This window comes from Carex rostrata, chromosome 6 (assembly GCF_964058835.1).
Source record: "Carex rostrata chromosome 6, lpCarRost1.2, whole genome shotgun sequence".
Taxonomy (NCBI): domain Eukaryota; kingdom Viridiplantae; phylum Streptophyta; class Magnoliopsida; order Poales; family Cyperaceae; genus Carex; species Carex rostrata.
In genome coordinates this window covers 11,041,543-11,062,049 of record NC_135923.1, presented here as the reverse complement: position 1 = coordinate 11,062,049, position 20,507 = coordinate 11,041,543, and the positions used below count along the sequence as shown (strand labels likewise).

The 20,507-nt window shown below is 37.0% G+C and overlaps 2 protein-coding genes across 2 annotated transcripts; one reads left to right on the top strand and one right to left on the bottom strand.

Annotated features, from left to right (window-relative positions):
* Window positions 1–1,363: 1,363 nt before the first annotated feature.
* Window positions 1,364–2,806, top strand: LOC144556020 (FKBP-type peptidyl-prolyl cis-trans isomerase). The gene is made up of 2 exons (XM_078304494.1): window positions 1,364–1,635; window positions 2,255–2,806. Exons 1-2 carry the CDS (start codon window positions 1,442–1,444, stop codon window positions 2,655–2,657), a joined length of 597 nt encoding a protein of 198 aa, XP_078160620.1. The 5' UTR covers window positions 1,364–1,441; the 3' UTR covers window positions 2,658–2,806.
* Window positions 2,807–7,479: 4,673 nt separating this feature from the next.
* On the bottom strand, window positions 7,480–12,935 carry LOC144555304 (uncharacterized). The gene is made up of 5 exons (XM_078303590.1): window positions 12,728–12,935; window positions 11,265–11,373; window positions 9,080–11,172; window positions 7,902–8,978; window positions 7,480–7,781 (listed from the first exon to the last, which is right to left on the bottom strand). Exons 2-4 carry the CDS (start codon window positions 11,301–11,303, stop codon window positions 8,081–8,083), a joined length of 3,030 nt encoding a protein of 1,009 aa, XP_078159716.1. The 5' UTR covers window positions 11,304–11,373; window positions 12,728–12,935; the 3' UTR covers window positions 7,480–7,781; window positions 7,902–8,080.
* Between the last annotated feature and the right edge of the window lie 7,572 nt (window positions 12,936–20,507).

Sequence of the window (20,507 nt, the reverse complement as noted above, 5' to 3'; positions counted from 1 at the left end):
AGTTAATTTTCAAAAATCAACTCAATCCCTTCCCTTTTCAGAAGATAATATTTTATATCTAATAAAAAAAATCCTTCAGAGTCTTCCCTGTTAAATACGCTTTGTACACTGCTAATTACTCATGAATAAATTTAAGACGTAGTTGTACTTTCTGATGCTTTATTTTGTTTTTGTTTTTATTTCTAATAGGTTGATGCACACATTCTCTTACTTATAGATATATCTTTTTTTTTCTGCATTTATCCTACATTCAATCTTTATATGTTCACAAGCGTAATTAATATTAATGTTATGAGCATTTTGACTACATGATTGTTTTAAATATCACCGTGGCAAATAAAAATTGAACAAACATGTATAGGACACATATTATGTAAAAAAAAAAAAAAAGGCTGAAAAGCTCATTTCATTGCTAAAATAGTATAATTGCAGGCACCAGTTCATCTAAGAAAACCCCTAGTCTTGTTGTTTCTCAAAAACACATTAACAAAATAACCAAGCAAACAACATATATATTAACCAAATATTAGAGATATCCAAGTTCCAAAAGTAAGCTAAAGAAGCTAATACTAAGCCACTTAGTAAAGGGCTGAGGGGTAAACTAGATACAAAAAAGATAAGATTGTATTTTTCTTTCATTCATCACTGACATCTACTTTAATAGTTGGTAATATCTCTATGTCAGGAACAGGTTATGAATTATCACTCCTTAAAAATAAGCTTTTTAAAATCAATTTGTTGATGGTGCAATGTTCTTTTCGCTGTAATAGTGGGATCATTCTCTGTACCAACAAAATTAAAGAAAAAAAGGAATATTAAGGTGAAGTTTATATTTTTATTATAAAAGTTTCTACTCTTACGAAAGCTACCTAATTCTAAGAGAGTTCGTTCTCCAACCAAGCAAATTTGTTGGGAATTTCGAGTTTTAGTATGGTTTGACAAGGTAGCTTCCACAGCTTCGTCAGAATTTGTTGACAAGTACTTCCTATACATCACATCTAAGAATAAATTTAACAAAATTAAGAAAACACAACATATTCTGATTGATACAAGTATAACTAAGCCACCTACTGACCTACATGAAGCATACAAATATTATATAGAAATCATATACCACAAGTTTAATTAAGCACCAATGTAGAGGTTGAATAGTAACCACTTTGCTCCTGATAAAATCCAATAAGGCCCATTTATAATTATCACAGGCCCAATTTATTTCGTGGCAGCTAACAGGCCCAATTTATTATAAACCCATTTATTATGAAATACTAGACCACAGCCCAAAACTCTGTGGCAGCATGTAACACCGACCGGACATTTAATCATGACGTGGCAGGAATTCATTGCTCTATGCTCTTATCCAGTAAAGCAGAGCAAAGCAAACCAGTGTGTTGTGTGTGTTTATGTGCGCGAGGGGACGAGGAGAGAGGGGGAGAGAGACATGGCGAGAGTGATCCCAATAAGCAATGCCTTCCCATGCAGTCTTAATCCAACGGTTAGGGATCGCCATCGGCACTGCCACGTGCTTCACGCAGCCACCGACGACGGAGGTGAAACCGCCAACAAATCGGATGAGACCACGTCATCATCAGCTGATCCCGATTTCGAGCGCCGAATCGCTGCGCTGACCTACCGGTATTCTTAGTTACCTCACAATTCTCTATTTATGTTTCCTGTTGTTTTGGGACGGGGAAGGTACTTGGAATAATCAAGGAAGAAAAACTGTTCTTTCTTTTTCTTTTGGTGAATTAGAATAAAGAAAACTGTTGCCTATAAATTCTAAGGCATCACTCCAACTCATTTAGATTCGAAAGAGAACTTCATTGTAAGCCTTGGTTTAGACTTTCCTTCAGTTCATTAGAACTCATTTCAACTTCATTGCAAAACTTTAAACTCGTACAAAAGTGCGTTGATTAGTGATTGGCCTCTTTTTTTTTTTGAAAAAAGGCTAGAAGCCCGTTTCATATTAATGAAACAAAAGTTAAGTACATCCACAACCAATCGGAACCAGTATCTGCATAGACAAAGTTTACAAGCACAAAATAGCAAAATAGCAAAACACAGCTCAACTAGGGATAATCCACTATTTTGTTTTGCAAAAGGGCTGGGTTTTTAATTGCTAACTATACTATGAGCAAGACATTCTGTGTTGGTACGGTTTTTAGTGTGCTTCTGGTGTATCCTCAATCACTAGTGATTGGCCTCTTAATGATATTATTATTAATTATCACTCTTTCAAATTAATACAATAAAGAAAGGGGAAAAAGGCTGAGCTGCGTCGTCTGAAAAAAGCCGGCGTCCCACCCAGCCTTGCATCTGCTTATTTAAAGAATGGGAAAGCCCCTGTCATGTTGCCACCAGTGCTGTTACAGGACCCTACCTCAGTCAGCGGGGTCCCTGTAAAGGTCGGCTTCTCTCCTTACAGTGAGCGCATAAATGGTTATCTCGCTGGACTAGGCTCAACGGCGCTTTTGTTGGTTGAGCTCGGGTCAGGCCAATCGGTTGTCAAGTACCATTCACTGGGAATTGTTTTTTTGCAAATTTATACGGCAGCAGCTGTGGCTGCGGTGTTTATTAAGTATGAGAAGGAGAAGATTAGTGTGTGGCCGAAAAGTCGAGCAGCTGACTCCGCCACAGCCACTGTAACTGATAACTGAACTAGTAGTCCGTCTTCCTTTATGTGAATTTTGTATTAATTAAGGGAAACATCTAGATTTGAGAATACATGTAACTCTTGGATTGCTGGGTGTAAGTTTGTGTAAAGAATATTCCCCAATTCCGTTTTCTTATTATGGGTTATGTTTTAGATGCTGTGCTTAATTACAACTTTTTTTAACCTGTTTTTACTTCTTTATGCTCGTAAAATGAAAAAGAAAGATTTTTTTTTTGTAGATGAGCATAATATTCTTCTTTTAGGCATTTTGTAGTTAATCGAGTTATAGTATCGGCCTGGAAAAGCACTTGTAAGAACTAGGCCTTATTAGCTAATGTAAACCCAAGAACTACTGGGCTAACTCAGGCCCAGTAGATTGTGGATCAGACAAGTTTTCTAACCAAGCTTTTACAAAGCTTATCAATTGTTAAACTTGCTTAGGGGGGCACATGTAGTGTGTGATGGTGATGTTAATATCAGTTTTATTAGGCAATTACATGGTGTAGTGGTACAACAGTTGTACCATATTATAATGTTAGTATTAACCAAAGATCAGTTGACAGCTGAACCTGATCAGCTTGTTTGAAGATGGGAGCATAACGGTAAATTAATTTACAGTAACTTCTCTATATAACTGGTTGGACTTTAGTGGTCATCCAGATAATTTCTGTGGAGAGATTTGGCATATTAATGTCCCCCATAAAATTCAATCCTTCCTCCGGTGACTCGGTAAAATCACAAAGGATAACCTGAGTGAGTGTGAGATGTTGGCAAGGCAGTTAGAATTGCTTTTTTTGTGCTGAAGTAGAAACTATTGACTATTTATTTCTACAGTGTAGCTATAGTTCCATTATTGGCAATGGTATTGTAGGACTTTGAGGTGTGCATTGAGGCCCTATAAATTAGAGGATATTGGCAAGGCAGTTAGAATTGCATTTTTTATGCTGAAGTGAGTGTGAGATGTTGGCAAGGCAGTTAGAATTGTTTTTCTTATGCTGAAGTAGAAACTATTGACTATTTATTTCTACAGTGTAGCTATAGTTCCATTATTGGCAATGGTATTGTAGGACTTTGGAGCCTGCACTACAACTAGTGCTATCTTTTGGTCTATTTGGTTGGAACATAATCGATTAATTTTTCTGCAAGGTAGAAGTAAATTATTTAGTGATATATTGGACAGGCATGGAGATAGAAGGGGCAGATGAGCATATCCTACATTTACTGCAATTGATTGTTGTTTGAGTAGTTGGCTATAAATAATATGGTGATCCACATAGTCTATGATGAATAAATATAGTCACTGGCTTTACTGGATGTTGTTGAGGAATAAACAAGATTCTGCTGTATGCCCTTTTGGTATGGATATGTGAATTATGACAGTGTTTCACTGTGATATTGTTGGTTGTTTGGAATTAAATCTTGGTTGATTTTCTGTTTCTGCGAAGCACTTTTGATGAATCATCTAGTAAATATGTGTAAATATGTGCTGGTGCATATGTTGTTCTTGTAAGATATTTGCAATGTTTTAAAAATCGGTCTATTCGGCTTAATATTCGGCCGACTATTCGTATTCGGTTGGAATCCGAATAGAAAATGAGTATTCGGTCCAATATAAGGTTTTGAATATTCGGCCGCATATTCTAATATTCGGCCACATCCCGCATATTCAGCCGAATTGAGATCAATATATGAATATTTCAATATTTCATTTAGTATGAGATGAGGATCAATATTTTAACATTTCATCACCAGTTTAACATGTACAGTCAATCATAAATACTTTCTTTGTATACAAATTAATATGAATTTTCATTTTAAAATCCGCATATATAAATCCGAATAAAAATCCGTATATGCGGCCGCATACCGTATATGTGGTATGCGGTGGCTTTCTGAATACCGAATAAGAACCGATTTTTAAAACACTGGATATTTGTGTAACAGAAGCTGATATATGCAACTGAATGATCTAAAAAATTCCTTCTTGTGATGGATAATGGCCATTACTAGAGTTGGTTGAGGCACATTAGGGGCTTTGATTGGAATGCATTTTGGGCCAAGGACCACTCTTCGGCTGAGTCCCTCAGAATCTCAAAATTTCTGATAGGGATTGATACATCTACACATACTATTAAGCTGTAACCTATTTAAAGGTTATATCTGCTATGGGCTTAACACAGAAGTGTCATTTCTTGATTAATCAAATACTGCGATGATGATTTCGTGTATATATGCTGGGAGGAGTCTGACAGAAAGAGGATGCGAAACTGATCTGAAGATGTGCTGTGTATATTGGCAAAGCAGATGCAAAGCTGATGATGATGTCTTGTATTGTTGATGTGCAGCTACTTTTATGTACATAAATTGGGTGGGTATGTATATGTCAAGGGGTTTGTGTGATTAGGCTTTTTTTGTTATTTTTGGTGTAGTTTAGTTGTGCGTAAATATGTAATCATCGTAGGGACAGTTTGTTCCAGTAAAACGAAACAGGTGGCTTTGCCACTTATTTTCGAAAAGAAGGTTGTTAAACTTGCAGTAATTTAAATGATTATTTTATAATTTCGTACTCTAATATTATCAGGAAAGCATAATGTAATGACCTCCTTTATTTCTTGAATTTAGATCCAGTGCAATACTTGACGGTGCAAAATGAGATCTTATTCGTCCGATTTAATCTGGCACGAATTTCAAAGGGGGCCCTCTCTATATTTATAATGCAATAAAAAATATTTCATGATTATGTCCAAAAAAAAAAAGAATTACAAGTAAATCCATCGATCCTCATATTTTTCAATGACGACGAATTTAATACTAGTGAGATGTGTTAGATGCCAGTTTTAGAAAGCATGAACTAATCAATTATTGTTTAACCAAGGTTTCATTATTTAGAAATTATGCAGTTGAATTAGCTTTGCTCCTAAACTAATGTGATCAACTAGTTATTAAATTAAGCAGTTGTCTTGATGCTTGACATATTTGGTGTACATAATTTTTAAACATAAATTTTAAAATTACGATAGCCGATGACTAACATTAAATACGACGCCCAATTTTGTCAGACTTTAAAAGAGCAAATTGCTCAACAGCTCAGATTTCGCCCTACTCGGTCAAAAAATAATGCAGCCAATTAACATTGCTTGGAGAAAGTTGGACCGAAACAGCTAAGAAAATACCATGTCTCGTGATCCAAAACCTAGCTGGAATGCATTATTTACCAAACTGAATTAATTTAGTAGTCAATGCAAAAAAAAAAAAAGGAAATTTAGTAGGACCGCAAGAGAGAGAAGTTGAGATGGTATGGGGCTATGAGCAAATTGTCGTTATAAATTAGTCATCCAGCACCAAAACCTTTTACAATTACAATTTGTATAATTTAGCAAATTCTTATGACCTAGTGATACGTATATATCTATGAGATCGAACTACTCTTCATTGCAACCCAATGTTGAAGCCGAAGTATATGAAAGGAAAATCTGAGTCCGCATTTTTTTAAGATTTGGATTCAATTAGGTAACGTGGTAACTTAAAACTGCTCGCTTAACATATTTCCACCTAGCAATCTAAGAATTTAAATCGATGTGTTCTTCATTCTGATGGGGAAGAAACAGATACATGACGCAATATCATAAAAAACCCACGGCGACGTTGGTTAAAAAAATGGAATCTTTTGTTGTGAGAAACAGTAGGCCCCATTGTGCAGAATTCGCATCTTCTGAGATATCTCATATTTTGCGTGATATTTTGATAAATCTCAACCGTTCAAATATGTTCTGCACGAATCTCAAGCTCAAATAATACTGACCCCTACAGTCTCCCCGAATAGGCACCGGACACGTCGGTTACGCAAAATATGAGATATCTCAAAGGATACGCACTCCCATTGTGCATCAGTACAACAAATTGTTGTTATCAATGCCAAAAAATGGGCAAGTGGCAAAATTAATTATTGAGCCACGACAGATAAGCCTGACCAGCACATTATTTTTATTTATTTTTTTGCATGATATGACCAGCACATTATTGAGAGAACCAGATGGATCTCTATCAGGTGCTTCATGCTTGCAATACGGCAGGTCGTAAAGCAAAGTGAAAATGCATTCAAGAGAGAATTATCAATTTATCATTAATCAACACACGAGTATCGACTACCAACCATCGGAGAAATAACGAGTCCCCCCCCCCCCCCCCCCCCAACCAAACGAACCTTCTTAGCGTTTTCCTTTAGGATTCAGATAGCAATTCCCGCAGTCTTAACTCTGTAAAAAAATTCCACACAAACTGCTAAAAAAGTCATGGAGGGACCGCTCAATCATTAATACTTCGCAGAAACTGTTAATATTTAACTTGAAGAGATAACACAGTGTAAAAAAATGAGTTGTAACTTTTTACTATCTTGTTTGTTGCATTGGTGTAATCGAAAGCACAACATTTTAGGTATCTCGAATCAGAAATATACATTTCCTAAGCGTCTAATGATATTCCTTTATGATCTCTGAAAAATATAAAATAGTCAACATACAAACAACCATGACCACTTAAATGCATGCATTAATGTAGTTAGTCAAAAATAGAATTTTTAATATGAAATTTCTTGCCCTTAGAATAGCACCTCCTTTTTGCAAATTGCAACCGAACAACACCTAACAGCGGGGAGTTGGTTGTCCTAATCATTATTTCGTTCACGGCACTAAATCATAGCTAAGAAAAGTATAAGTACAGGCGCCGTGTTAGACCAGCCAATTGGAAGTCACAAATTTGATAGTTTAAAACGCCAGCCGTACGTTATCTTCCGTTGGACGATCAAAATAGAAAAGGACATTTGGACCCACCACAGAAATAATTGCGTTCCACTTTGTAAAAAGCCTACATTCACGCCCAAGAGTTGGGCTCAAAACATTTGTTGCGTTTACTATTTTCCCTAAAAGGACCAAGATTTGAAAGCAAAACAACACATTCTCAAATCCGAAGGGCTAATTTATTATAAGCATAATAAACATTCTGGAAACGGTGAGTACCGCTTATCCATTCACTATGATAATAAGCTGATACCATGACATGACGTCAGTGATGTCATTAGCTAATAGTCCCATTCCACATCTTCTCCCCTTTCTACAAAATATGCAGCTACCTAAGATATCAATCTGCCGTTGTAGCTAGTAGTACATATTTCAAAAGCCGCCGGGTTTATAGATAAAAACAGCTCAACCATGCTGATAAATAAACTAACCAGGAGAACTAGAGCAATTACTTCCTTGAAGATGCAACCAAAGGAATCAAAGTCTTCTGACATAAACAAATCCAAAAGTACAAACATAGCATGACTAGGTCCATCCCAACTTGACAACTCGGGTTATACCAAGAAGAGATTAAAAAAGGTTTCTCAGCACATGTCAGCAGTACTAAGTCAGATGTGACAGCAAAATCCATCTAATATCTTCTTCGCTTTAATTTATCACCATTATTATTTGGGTTACCTTCACGCCACCCATGTGGGCCCCGGTTATTGTACCGGTACTCATCTTGCTCACCCGCTTCTCTCGGCCGACTCATAGCAGTCTCATAGTTTCTAACCCTCCCAGGTGGACCACCCCCATCGGAGTAGGCCCCATCATTTTCTGGGTACCTAGCATGAAACGGCATCATCTCACCTCCTTGACAGCGGAGTTGATCGTAAGCTTCCAAATCTTGCACATCAGCATCAGGCCCATGTGGGCCCACAGCATTATAACGCTGCCGCCCATTGTTCCAATGCATACCACCCCTACCTGGCTTGCGCGCACGGTTGTAAGGAGGCGATGCATGCCTCCTGTTTAAGTTGACTTTTTTAAAATAGGGGCGCCGGCCTGGCGATCTAATCCTAGTGTCAACCCTTGTTAGCAGGTCAGGATTTCCACCAATCATTTCACCTGGTCCTGGCGATCTAATCCACTGATGCGGCCCTCTTCTTGGTCCTGGGGAGGTATTTCTCTCTCTACGAGTATTATGGTCAACCCTCTTATAGTGATTGCTGGGGTGTTCAAAAACTGGAGCATCCAGTTCGTCTGATCCTCTAGGGCTACCATCAGCAATCCGTCTCCTGTCCTGAAAACGAGGATGAGGACGACTCTTTCGGCCATCATTTCCTTCATCAAAATTCATGTCAGTGTTACTGTTAGTCCTGGTAAATCGGGACCCTCTATATTTGTTGTGGCCAAATCTACCATTGAAACTGTTAGTTTGTCTTTTCCTGTTTGCCATGTTAAATGCTCTTCGATTCAAATAGTCTCCATTGTCAAATCTGTCACCATCAAACTGGGAAAATCTCTGTCCTTCCCATCTTTGACCCCTGAAGGAAAGAGTCAAAAAAAAAAAAAAAGAGGAATCTGTAAGATAAAATGAACCAAGTATAAGAAACAAAATTGATTATTTCCACTAACAAACTAATACCTGTTTGAGTGGATGTTTGACCCTTCGTCCCAGGGCAACATACGTGATTTACTCCTTTCATACTGTGCCCCGTCAGGACCTAAGTCTGTCCTCCTGCATCGTCTACGCAGAACATTGTTTCCTTCAGTTTGCCTGCTCAAAGTACCGTTCTCTCTCTCTGATGACGGATCAACCTCCTCTTTCTCTCTAGAAATACTAGTGCTAGGCGACCTTGACTTGGAACCACCTGCTTCCATGTCAAGGCAGAGACCTTGCATGTCTTTATTTGGAAGATCAGTTAGTTTTGTAGAACTAGATGGTGTATCATTCTGATTGTTCTGAGTAATGTTTGGAATCTGGATTTGATTTGATTTTGAAGTAGGAGTGCTCGAGGGAACCAAACTCTTCACATTATCTCCTCTCGGAGTTCCTCCAATCCGGACATTATCAAATTCACCGATGGTACCAGGCTCTTGCTTGGGATTTATTGCAACACTAGAACTAGATGAAGCATTGGTCTCGCAATTTGTATTTTTTATAGTTTTACCAGTAGTAACTGATTTTGGTAAATTCTGTCCTTCCTCGGAAAAATCCATGTCAGCACTGCCTTGAGACAAGCCATCGGATGCCATAGATACCATCCTCTTACTGTCATGAACCACCACTGCTGGAGAGGCACTAGAAATAATCACTGGTTTTATGTCCATACCAACCAAAGGTGGAGCAGGGGCTAAGCTATTATCTATTTTCTTAGGATCATGATGTGCATCAGATTGTGAAATAGCAGATTGAGTTATTTGACCAACTACCACACTTTCTGCTAAAACCGGATTTACCAGTTTACCGCTAGTAGAAACCTCTGGCAAGGGTGTGGCAGAGTTCAAGTCTATCCCTTTAGTTAAGCTATTGGTTTCAGCGATCTCCGCTTGTTTAGCCTGTCTAGAGTCACTTCCAGAACAAGGTGATATATCTAATTGTATTCCTAGAGGGTTCTGAGCATGACTAGTAGTATCTACTGGCTCCTTTTTAACCACGCTACCAGATGCCAAACTCTGATCTTTCAACCCACTTGCTTGAACAACTTTTTCCGGTAAGGTGACATCACGTGATTCTTGTTTTACAATTACCTGATTCTGAGCCACTGGCTTCGCAATAGGATTTGTGTTATCTTTATCTTTGATTTTTGGGGAATTATCTACCGGTCTAGGTTTCACATTAACAGGTTCGGGACTACAGTTCAAATCCTTCCCACTTAAAGACAAGCTGAGATCTGAAGAATAAATTTCCAAGTTCTTCATACGCAACTCAGGCCTCGGTGGTAGCTTAAGCTGCAAGTCCAACGTAACCTCACTTCGGGAACTTAAGCTGCTCTTCTCAGACAGCATATCCATGTTGGGCAACTTGAGATTATTACCGGCTCCCTTCGGAACTAATCCACTACCCACTCCATTTGGAATAACTCCACTGCCCACTCCATGTGGAATCATTCCGCTAACACTTCCTTGTTTGGCAAGTGCCTCTACCGGCTCTTTGTGTGCAGTGCCAATATTTTCTGAAGTAAAATCATTCATAGCAGAATCCCAAGTTTCAGCTGTCGGCAAGTTCAAATCAAAGCCCGATCTTTTCTCCGTATTATTTGAAAGATTGTGACTAGGTTTGAAACAAGTCTTAGATGAAATAGTAGAAGGTCCAGTCAAGGAGAGATCTGTTGAGCACTGATTGAATGTTTTGTTCTTCACCATATTGCCTGAAATGCTCAAATGCAATTTTGGAGCATTTCCAACTTGTAGCATCTCCATTCCTAAATTGGGATTAGCACTTTGTTTTAACGGGTAATAATTCCTTCCCATGTCAATTTCATTTAAATCATGTAAAGGGTTTGTTACCACACTGGCTGGTCTGTCCAAGTCGGAGGAAGAAGGGTTTCCGGGATCAAAGCCCAAAGGTATTATTAAATCAAGAGGACTCTTCGGTGTAAAATGTTTTGGTGTAAGAGGGAACTTATCAAATGGGGGCACACAGGGTTCCAGAGAAGAGGGAGTAAGCTGAAAGGGCCTCTTCTTGATAGGCACCCCACTGTTTGGTTCATTCAACCTCTGTCCTTGAGCCCCTACCTGCGCACGTTATACCATTAGTTAAAATAATTCATTAGTTTGAAATAACCTTGTTGAAAAAGTAATCATTGTTTAAAGCAAGCATATCACACCTCTTCTTTATTGTCGATGAACATCATTTTGCTAAACATATAGATGAAAACTTCCACAGACTATTCTGACAAATTCAGCAAACCAAAATCTGACAAAAGAAGACCAACTCTGTAAAACAAATTAATAAGTTGTGAATATTAATCATCACTCATCAGAAAGTATCTGCATATGCATAATATGAGAGAGAGAGAGAGAGAGGGTTTAACTAGGTGTCAATAAAAAAATATAGGTACATAATATAATCGCATCTAGAATGTAATCACATAAATGTTTGTTAGGTTTCAAACCTGATGGCAACAATAAACTAGCAAACATGAGAAGCTCTAGATATAATGTAAAAATAAGTGGAAGGTAGATTACATATAACAAGTTTAAAAATGAGGAATTTTTTTCATGTGCATTTATTCAGACAATCAGGGATAGGAAAGGAATGGTGATTGTGTTGTTAGAAACTACAGGTAACCTCCACTAGAAGACCTACTGTAAAGCATATTGAAAATAAAATAAATACTAGAGAAGGGCCCAAGTAAAGAAAAAAGACCTAAGAGTAACAAGTTTTGAAAATATTACTTCTCTCATTCCTAGGTGATTCCCAGGTAACTTGGCATTTACACTGTGAGAAGCAAACCTCATCTGACCAAGCATGGAAACCAATCTCCAACATTAACCTCGATTATGCATATTATAATTTCCAAATCAAACAAAAGTATGTCACTACTAACCGATTCATCTAAATCATCAGTTAAAAATAACACCAAATAAAAGAAACAGTATGTCACTGACAAATTCGACCGAACTGTCAGTTGAAACACTACAACAATTGCTCTGCAACCAAAATTAGACTGATCTATCATATCTTCAGAGGTTTGTACATTGATCCAGTCGCTTTGGCAACTAACAAAAGCTTCAGTCCATCATTGTTCAACAGAAATCAAAACTGAATTCCCTGATAACTGTTATAATTTCCAGATCTGGCATGATTAGACTTTGAAAGACAAGATCTGAAGTCTAACATAAAATCTAATCTGCTGATCCAAAAAGACCAACCGCGTGACAAATGAAAGGAACCAATGCCTTCTGATGAAGTCAAAAGTCGGTAAAACGAGTTAAGTCTTTAACTTTTTGCTTCAAAAGAAAATTAAAAAGCAAGCGTTTGCAAGAAACATCCGCCACTTGTAGCAAACTTAAAGAAATCGCAAATAACAATTGCACTTGCATGGAGATCTACATTTTTACTAAATCGGCCATCACTTAAACCCGTAGAAAGTTCATTAAAATCCAGCAGCTCCATGGTGGTATGATTTAAAAACAATGGACACCCGCCCCCCAAATTCACTTTTAGAATCAGATTTCATTGCTCTCTCTCTCTCATATCTAAAATAGATTTACTAGAAATAGTACAGGGAAGGAGGAGAGAGTAAGAAAGAAACTTCTCGAAAAAAATACAAAATTAACATAATACCTGAGTTCCACGCGGAGAAGAAACCTCGGCGAAAGAGAGCCAAGCTTCCAGGGATGAGAAATAAAATTATAGAGAGAAGAAAAAGGAGGAAACCCTAGAGAAGAAGAAAGAGGCAACAGGCGGCGAAAGAGACAAGGCAACTTCTACCCGGGACGCAATACAAGAACCACACTAAGCGCGAGCGTTCGTCCACATTTAGCAGCTTCCAAGCACTTTCCCACTAATTTAAATGCTATATTCTCACCGCCTATTGTTTCAGACTAGATCCGGTTTACCCGGTTCTTTTGTTTAAAAACCGACACGTGAAGGTTGATGAACTTTAAATCGTCAGATCACCAGACAAAATGTCAGGGAGTACTCGGAAGTTCGCGGTATGTTGTCGCGCGGGATAAATAATGCCCCAAAATGCTTGAATTCGGATTCTTTGCATTAACTCAAAGGACATAAATCTGCTGCGATCCTATAGAATCGCAGGTTACTGCTATTCCAAATCAAATCGTTAACTTTTTGGAATGCACGAATCTCCGAACCATTTGATTTTTATTCATGAATCCCCGAACTAATGAATTGTCTGATTTGGAATAGCAGGCACCGGCGATTCTATAAGAATCGCAGCAGATTTATTTCCTAACTCAAAAAGGGAATTTTTGAATTGATGAATTACAACCATCTGATTTGTCTTAAGATTTGTGTGAACTAGATCTACACTAATAATGAAAGGCCCGTATGTTATAAGCAGGCGTCGGATTGACTCCGTTTAAAATCAGACGGTTCAAATTCATTAACTCAAAAGATTCCCTTTTGAGTTAATGCAGAGGATGTGCATTCAAAATGCTTGCATACATAGAGGTACGAGGCTATGAGCTAACAGCAGCCGAGATCTGAATGCGCTGAGATTAACACCTTGTTTGGATGGAGAGTAGAGGGAGGGAACTTTTCATCGAATCGTGTTTGGTTGATAAATCGGAAGTGAAGGTTACAAGAGATGAAAAGTTTAACATTGTAACATTGTATCATTGTAATCAATAAAATCAATTTTCCTTCCAATTTAGAGTGTAACGGGTGGAAATAAATTTTGTTACATATATTTTTAGAAAAAATAACACAAATACCCAATTCTATATCTTAATTCTAAAATTCTCAGACAATTTTTTTGTTACGATCCTACAACAGTCACCAAATTTCTCATCAACCTTTTAAATTTTAATCAATTAAACAAAAAATAATGTTAAATTTATTTTTCTCATTAATTATCCAAACACGGAGAGTTTAAATCTTACACTGTCACACCCCGCGGCCACGGGATGCGACAGTCTCGCGCCATAAGCATACAACGCCGTGTATACTTACAAGGCTATTTAAATTTTACTCAACCATTCAAAACTAAATAATATAAAGCAAGTTTTTATATACACAGATCAGAGTACACATTCTGGTCAGAATATAATACAACAAAAGTATCTCCTCCGGATACCAACCATGAGGCCTACCCTAAAACTATACACCAAATATATCTAGGGTCATGAGATGGTAAGCTATTATGGCCTACTACTCGCGTGCCTCCCCGGGACCAGTCGCACCAGTACCTGTAAAATAACCGGGAGGGTGGGGGTGAGAATAAATTCTCAGTGCGAATTTGCCACAGTTTGAATTATTGGACTTGCAATCAAACTCCATATTAAAAAATGAAACCCAAACAATAACAATGCAACCAGATATATATATAATCATAAATAACATAATGCCAATGCTCGACAACAATAATCAACCTGAAACACAGTTCACGGAATTTCCAAAGTGAATTTCAAACACGACATATATTTTGGCTTAACTCGATTCATTAGGGCTTGTACCAACTACAGATGTTCTTTCGAGCTGGACCCTTTATCTGACACCCATCTGTAGCTGTTGTGGCTTAACCGTTTCCTAATGTCTGGTTCCAAGTCAGCTATACAGCTCAACTCGACAATTTCATTCACATGGAATCAAAGTTACCTATACAGGTCAACTTTGCAAATTTCAAGCAATCATATTAAAACCACCCATACGGGTCGGCCTTGCAAACTCATAACAGGTCAACGCATAAGTCAGCAGCGTCACCTTATCCAGCCACCTATACAGGTCGGCCTGGCAAATTCATAAACAGATCAACGGATAGGTCACCGTCACCTGATCCAGCCACCTAAACAGGTCGCCCTGGAAAATTCATAAACAGATCAACGGATAGGTCACCGTCACCTGATCCAGCCACCTAAACAGGTCGGCCTGGCAAATTCATAAACAGATCAACCGATAGGTCACCGTCACCTGATCCAGCCACCTAAACAGGTCGGCCTGGCAAATTCATAAACAGATCAACGGATAGGTCACCGTCACCTGATCCAGCCACCTAAACAGGTCGGCCTGGCAAATTCATAAACAGATCAACGGATAGGTCACCGTCACCTGATCCAGCCACCTAAACAGGTCGGCCTGGCAGATTCATTCACATCAAGAACAATTAATAGAACTAATCAAATAATAACCATACCAACATGCCAAATAACCTTAACCGAACAATTCAAATCATTCTCATTTATGCAAGAATCAATATACAACATGAATTCCAAAATATGCAACAATTAAGCATTCAACATGACAAACGAATAAACAGTTTAATTCCTGAAAATAAAGTATCAAACAAGTCCAAGAATCCCGCACCTGAATACGACGAGCGTACCGCTTAGTTACGGATCAGGCGTCTCGAATTGCCTCGCTAAGTCTTGCTCGACCGAGCCTACACCTATATTATACGTATACTTGGTTTAACACTGGTTCACGATTGAAATGCTTACTCGGGTTACTTTTAGGGCTTATACTTTCCTTAATCAGTTTTAGGCCTTTTTGGTACCGATCTTTCTTATTCCTCATTCTTACTTAAAACCTTTACTTCTGGGTCCTTTGAAACCCTACACAATTCCAATTAGGTTACCATTCATTCACTGTTTCACTACTTTGGTTCTCGGATCAATTTAATTCACCGATTGGTTAAATCCTAATTTGGTCAAAATCTCAGATTAACCGTTAAGCGTTCTAGAAATTCAAGATCAAAGGGTAACCTTACCGATTACAAGTCTAATCGGTTGGATTAAACAGATCAATTCACGATTATACTCAATTTGGGTTTTGGCATGAAACCCTAGAATTCAAAATCCACGAATCGGAAGGAATGGGGGAAAAGATTGATAAATAAACAAGCAAGGAGTGTAGAGGAACTAATCCTCGAGCAAATCGAACACAAATCTCGAGTTTAAAATGAAAATCTGAGAAATCGAGAAAATTCGAGGTTTCGAAAGAAAGAAGGAGAGAAAGAAATACCAAATAGGAGAGCTAGGAGAGATCCTTGGCAGCTTACTCGGTTCTGATTTCGATTTCTCGCAACAATCGGGGGTTTGAAAGGAACGGAAAGTTCTCACGCTCTTTTTCTTCTCTTTGGGCGAAAATCACACAATAATGGGGAAAGGGGCGCAGGGGAAGAGAGAGAGAGAAAGAAATTTTGGGCTTTTATGAAAAGATACCCTGAGTGCGGACGCACTCAATTCAGTGCGGGTCGGCCACCCGCACTCAGCACTTAGAACAGATTTTCAGTAGTTGAAATACACAGAAAAGAATACTTCAGTGCGGACGCACTCAGTACTTAGTCAAATTTTCATGAAAACGGTACTGAACAAAGGAAATGTCCGAGCGTAATGCGGACGCACTCAATTTTAGTGCTGGTCGGTCACCCGCACTCAGTACTTAGACGGATTTCGGAAAGAAATTCAATCAACACAGAAGAATACTCCAGTGCGGACGCACTCAGTAGTTAGTCCCATTCTGGAAAATTCAGTCAATACAGAATTTCTGAGTGCGGACGCACTCAACCTCAGTGCGGACGCACTGAGAAGAAATTCAGAAAACAACTAAGGAAAACATAATCCAGTGCGGGTCAGTCACCCGCACTCACAACCAGTGCGGACGCACTGGACCTATAAAGGTTCAGAATTTCGAAATTTCGACGCGGTTTTGATTCACACTTAATTTACTTCATTAGATGAACCTTAATTAAGGTTTAAACCTCCATTTTGTTAGCACGATTTTCGATTCTTGCTTTCAAATCATTTGAATTTAATTATAGAAATTTCGTAACGTAACATACACGCTCTATGACATTCATTAAGCCCAGTAAAATGTCCTTTGCTTTTAGCAAATTATCAACCATGTTACTTTCTACCACTTGAAACTAGTTTAATATCCTAGAAGCATTTATTAACATAGGATATGAAATTCAGGGAGTGGCGATCGACTGGGCATAGCCCATATTTTATGTTGTATTTGTTTACATTTAATATGGTTTGATTATTTATATTCTCAAATTCCGTCATGATATTATTTGGGAAACATATCTGAGAGGATTCTCATTAGTTCGAACTCATCGGAGTTGGTGATTGATGCCTTTTCAGGAATATGCAGGGGATTTTGATTTTACGGTATTACAGTACCAGTGAATTTTTTTTTTTTTTTACGGTATTACAGTACCAACTCCAGTGAAAGTTTACTGTATTCGATTTTATACAGTACCAGTGAAAGTTTCATATCATGTATTGTCGTCCAAAATTTGAATACAATATTTTTAGAGTGATGTTTCTACGGACATAAGGACTTATTTGTAAAATAAATATATTTTTATTTTCAAAGTTCAAACAGTCGATCCGAACTGTTCATCTTGTTCTCCATATTAATATGTGCTTGGAGACCAAATTTTACATTTTTCTGAATTTTTTTACTATTTATTAAGGTGGGTACAAAATTCAATGGTCTGAATTTGATATTTTTTGTACCCATCTTAATAAATAGTAAAAAAATTCAAAAAAACGTAAATTTTGGTCTCCAAGCACATATTAATATGGAGAACAAGATGAACGGTTCGGATCGACTGTTTGAACTTTGAAAATAAAAATTTGTTCATTTTACAAATAGGTCCTTATGTCCATAGAAGCCTTTGCCATATTTTTAAGTGGGCTGAAAACATGAACTTAAAATATGAGTCGGCTCCCAAGCCAAGCTGAGTTGAGTCAATGTTTACATGAGTCAAGCTAGTGTCAAATTATTTTGCTTCTCTCATCGAGCCGAGCTGAATTTGAGCCAAAATTTAATCATTAGTAACTCTAATTAATCTTCCTTTTCATTTTATTCTATTCTATTCTATTCTTCATCTCTCATTCCTTCCTCTACTCTCCATCCAAACAAGGTGTAAAATTGAAGTCGCTCGTAATTTGATTTTGAGCAGCAGTAAATTGGATACAGCTAATTTGTTTAACTCGCTGGTTTTTATTTAAACTATTATCATACAAATTAAGAAAATATATATTGAGGCTCATTAAACAAATTATTAAATATTCATTTTTAAGTATAGTTAATTGAGTGAAACGGATTTATTAAATCAATCATTAAATATAAAATTGGTAGAGTAACAAAAATATGAAAAATCCTGATCTTTTATTCAATGGATTAGATCAAACTGTAAAATCTTTCTAACAAGCAGTCTACACCTAGGCACCTAGCTCAAATCAAATGAATTGTTAGCAACTAAATCACGGAATCTCAATCAATCAACGAGCTACGAGCTATTTTATTAGCACTACATAGATCAAATCAAATGTTCCTCCTATCTCGATTCTTGAATGGAGATCTTTTGAGTTACAGGTCAGAAATACGAATGAATTATTTACATATAAACGGAGAAAGAAATATATAATGGTATAGTCCAATTTCTAGTAGGCTAGAATAAGAAAATAAGAGCGTTTATATTTATAAAATTAGAATAAAATTAACTGAAATTAATTTTAAAAGCAATGTACTTATCAATTAATTTTGATTAGTTTTAGCGTTCATAATTTTAAAAAAATCATATATTTTTAAATGAATTTTCAAAATAGATGAGCGAATATAAATTAATATTTTTATTAATGTGACGTTTTCAAACAATTTTTAGTGGGAGGAAAGACTGATATTATATTTTAATTTTTCTAGTTTGTTTTTCTTGAATTTTAAAAACTCGTGGTTGTAATTTTTTAGAAGATTACAATAATTTTTCGGACTTCATTCAAAAAACATATTTATCGAAGAAAAAATTGAACTTTTATAATGTTTTCATTGTAATTAGTAAAATTTTGAATAGAGTATTTTTTTTTTAAATACTAAAACCGCGCACAAATGATAAACAGCATATTTAGACGCAAAGTAATCCGTTAAAAACATAAAAGAGTCGTTTTACTTTAAAATTTTACACTGCACATTAAATGCATCAAATATTTATCTTTTTCCTAATAAAACGTGACACATAAACCATTCAATCGAAAGAATGAGAAAAAAATAAAATCAATCAGATGATAAATATAGACAATATGACATGGAGTTGGCTACGGTGCTACTCGTAGTATAGAGGGTCTCCATGCAACGGCTCATTATTTGAGTTTTCAAAATTCTAACGGTCGATCTGAACCGTTCAACATGATCTCCATATGAATATGTACTCGCAAACCAAATTGTACATTTTTTATATTATTTTTACTATTTTTTATATAGGTAGAAAATCACTCAATCTGTGAATGATATAGAATTTTCAGATCAAGTTATTTTCTACCTATCTAAAAAAATAGTAAAAATAATATAAAAAATGTAAAATTTGGTTTGCAAGTACATATTCATATGTAGATTATGTCGAACGATTCAGATCGACCGTTACAATTTTAAAAATTCAAATATTGAACTGTTGCACAGAAGCTCTCTATGCTATGCGTAGCATATTAACATTTTTCACATGACATGGCTTAAAATTTTAGATGTTTAAGCTCTTTGTATGGGAAATATAGATCATCAGTTATTATAGTTGCTGATCTTTTCTTCCAGAATAGGGTCTGGGTAATTTTGTCATGAAGAAAGCAAAATCACATTTGCCTAATTATGACCAAATTCTGAAAAAAAAAAAAAATACCGAATTATTTCCGGAGAGAACAAGGCAAAGGCAAACTTTTAGGAGAATCACGTTTCGATTTGGTCCAACGATAAAAATAAATTTCCTGTATGAATTGTTTAAGGTTCATTATCTGGGAAAAAACGGACCTGTCACCTGTGGCTGTGCGGAGGCCGTTGGCTTATTTTAAATTATTATCCTCTCTTATCTTATTATCTTATGTGGTGGGCAGGCAAACACCATGTGCACACATCTTTGACGCCACAGAGCGAGGAAAACGACGGAGGTGATAAAATCAAAAATAAAAGGTAATGCATCGTGGTAGGGCCCGCGGATAGCTTCCCCGACAAGGAAAGGACCACACCTGCTCACCCACTATCCCCAAGTGGACCACCAAAGATTTTTCAAATATTCTATTCTGAAATATCTTGTTTTTAAATGTGGACAGTTGAAAAGTTGCTTGGCGAGCATTGATTGCATCTGACTTTAATGCCTTACGCGTCAAGGATATTTTGTGACCATTACTATGCATCCATAACTGCGGCTAATAAGAAATCAAATTAACAATGGATAGAAACACGTTTACCTACATGGAAAAAGTAGGTCACTTTTTCTGAGCACTATGAGTGATCAGCATAACGCGTGGGACGCGTGTTAAGCGATAGTACATTTTATCTCTCCATTTATAAGATTGTCCAGTTTCCGCTTTGTTCTAGTTTTCTCAGGTCCGATGTCCACTCAAAACAGTCCGATTCATTTCAGAATTCACGAACACTTGATATCCAC